The 2,716-nt window shown below is 50.9% G+C and overlaps 1 protein-coding gene across 1 annotated transcript; it reads left to right on the forward strand.

Moving 5' to 3' along the window:
- Positions 1–1,027: 1,027 nt before the first annotated feature.
- On the forward strand, positions 1,028–2,457 carry LOC119805401 (inactive serine/threonine-protein kinase VRK3-like). Its single transcript, XM_038317354.1, is given in 2 exon segments — positions 1,028–1,982; positions 1,984–2,457. Coding segments are annotated over 2 exon segments (1,365 nt in total). The 5' UTR covers positions 1,028–1,091.
- Positions 2,458–2,716: the final 259 nt, after the last annotated feature.

Here is a 2,716-nt window from a genome sequence, read left to right on the forward strand (position 1 = left end):
ACCAGGGATGCTGGTGTACACCTGTAATCCAAGCTCTCAGGAGATAGGACCAAGAGGCTCACAAGTTTGAGGCCAGTCTGGCCTACATAGCAAGTTCCAGGCCAGTTTGGACAACAAAGCAAGACCATAGCTCAAATTGGTAGGTAGGTAGGTAATTGCCTTATTCTATCCTTTGAGTGTGGAATAGTCTTTATTTTGCTTTTATCAATAGACTAGCAGATGTCCAGTTCTGGACCTCAACATTCCTCCTTGCATATTTTAATCACTCTCTTGGACCCTGGAACTAACACACACATTCTAGAGTATGGAAGGCCCAACTCATCCTCTAGTCAAGCCACCAAAAGACAACCCTTACACAAATAAGCACAGCCACCATCAGCTGAGCCCAGATCAGTTGGAGAAATAGAAATAGACTCATGAGAAAGGAGAAATGGTTGTGCCTTAAAGCCACTGAGTTTGAGTGGTTTATTACACAGTGATTGCTAACTCACCTACCCAGCAATGCAATGCAAATTATATTTTTTTTATGTAGAGTAGAATCTGTTATTTAGTTAGAAAACCCTGCAGAGTATCTATCTAGTCTTCTCTACTGTCTCCATGACTTTTTCATTTCTTTACTTTGCACTCCCCTTGTTTAGCATTTCTCAATACAAGTAAAAGGATAAAAGCAGTGAGGGGTACTTTCGGCAGACCCTGCCAAGTTATGCCCCTAAGAGAACTTGCCATGGGCAACAGAGTTAGTGCAAGAGGTTTACTGGGGGAAGGGGAGAATGAAAGCATGAAAGGCCATTTAGGAGTGGGAAAATGAGAGGGGGAGAGGGGGGGGGCAAGAGAGGGCAAGAGAGGAACAAGAAAAGGCAAGAGAAGTAAGAAGAGGGGTCTGTGGCAGACGGGCACTTTGGAGGGGGTGCACGTGTCACGTAGCACGGGCACTTTGGAGGGGGTGCACGTGTCACATAGCTGAAGGTGGAAGGCACATCATTTAAAAACCATCCGGGCCCAGAAGTTTACGCTGGGCAACTGAAAGGGCTGTTGTCACGATGGAGTTTCCAACTCAGTAATCCAAGGACTAGACCCTGAGTCCACAAAGCATGATCTCCTTCTGTCCAGTCTGTGGCAAAGATGTCAAAGGATCATTCAAATTCTGCCCATTCTGTGGCAATTCCCTGCCTGTAGAGGAGCATGCAGAAGCTCAGACTGGCCTTTCGCCTCCTGCGTCATCCTTCCGAGGCTCAAGGAGAGGGCTGAACTCCAGTTCTGAAACCTCTCCCAAGAAAGTGAAACGGCCGCCCACTGTCACTTCTGTTCCACCCTCTGTCCTCTCTGGCTGTGACAGTTCTGCGTCTGAAGACACCTTTAATTCTCCTGAGAGAGCCACAGGTACCTGGAGCAGACCCCCGACCCCCAGAGGCAGCCCCCAATCCTCCAGACGAAGTCCTCAGACACTGAAGCGGAGCCGGGTGACCACCAACCTCCAGGCTTTGCCCATAGGGACAAAACTGACAGACAAGAAAGGGCAGCACTGGACACTGGGGGTCCTCCAGACCCGGGATGACCAAGGCATTCTTTATAAAGCTGAGCCCACTTCTGCCCTCCCCTGTGAATCAAGGACTGAGAAGTATAGATTCTCACTCAAACTGGACTCCAAGGATGGGCGCCTTTTCAATGAGCAGAACTTCTTTCAGAGGGCAGCCAAGCCTATGCAAGTGAACAAGTGGAAGAAGAAATGCTTGGTTCCGCTCCTGGCCATTCCCATCTGCTTTGGCTTTGGCATTCACCAGGACAAGTACAGGTTCCTGGTGTTCCCCAGCCTGGGGAGGAGCCTTCAGTCAGCCCTGGATGACAACCCAAAGCATGTGGTATCGGAGAGATGTGTGCTGCAGGTGGCCTGCAGGCTGCTGGATGCTCTAGAGTTCATCCATGAAAATGAGTATGTTCATGGGAACCTGACGGCTGAGAATGTCTTTGTGAATCCCAAGGATATAAGTAAGTGAGGTGGCCCTGATGGGCTATGGCTTCACCTTCCGCTACTGCCCGGGTGGCAGACATGTGACCTACAAAAAAGGCAGCAGGAGCCCCCACGAGGGGGACCTGGAGTTCATTAGTGTGGACATACACAAGGGATGCGGGCCCTCTCGCTGTAGTGACCTCCAGATCTTGGGCTACTGTATGCTCAAGTGGCTTTATGGGTCACTGTCATGGACAAACTGCCTTCCCAACACCGAGGAGATCACTAGGCAGAAGCAGAAGTATCTGGGCAGCCCTGAGCTTCTCGTGGGACTGTGTGGCCACCGGAACAGGGGCTCAGAGACCCTGCAGGAGTGCCTGAAGGTGGTGATGGCCCTCAATTACGAGGAGAAACCGCCTTATGCCACGCTGAGGAATAATCTAGAAGCCCTGCTGGAGGATCTCTGGGTGTCACCCTATGACCCCCTGGACCTCCAGATGGTGCCTTAGGTGGAATCCAGAGCTTCTGACTTGCAGTTGAACTCAAACATGAAGCAATGTGGCTTAGCTGTTTGATCTCATTCGCTCCTGAAAGAACCCTTTGAATGTGCGTTCTCGCCGCTCCCTTAGGACATAGGAATCAGCCCCCTCAGTGTCGGGGGACCTGAGTCATCTCCCATAATGTGAAACGTCTTCATCCCTCCACAGTTGTGGACCGAGGTGACTGGGTGCTGGTGGCAGCAGTGGCTACTCCCTAGGGCCCTCCTGC

Source organism: Arvicola amphibius, chromosome X (assembly GCF_903992535.2).
Source record: "Arvicola amphibius chromosome X, mArvAmp1.2, whole genome shotgun sequence".
In the NCBI taxonomy this organism is placed as follows: Eukaryota; Metazoa; Chordata; class Mammalia; order Rodentia; family Cricetidae; genus Arvicola; species Arvicola amphibius.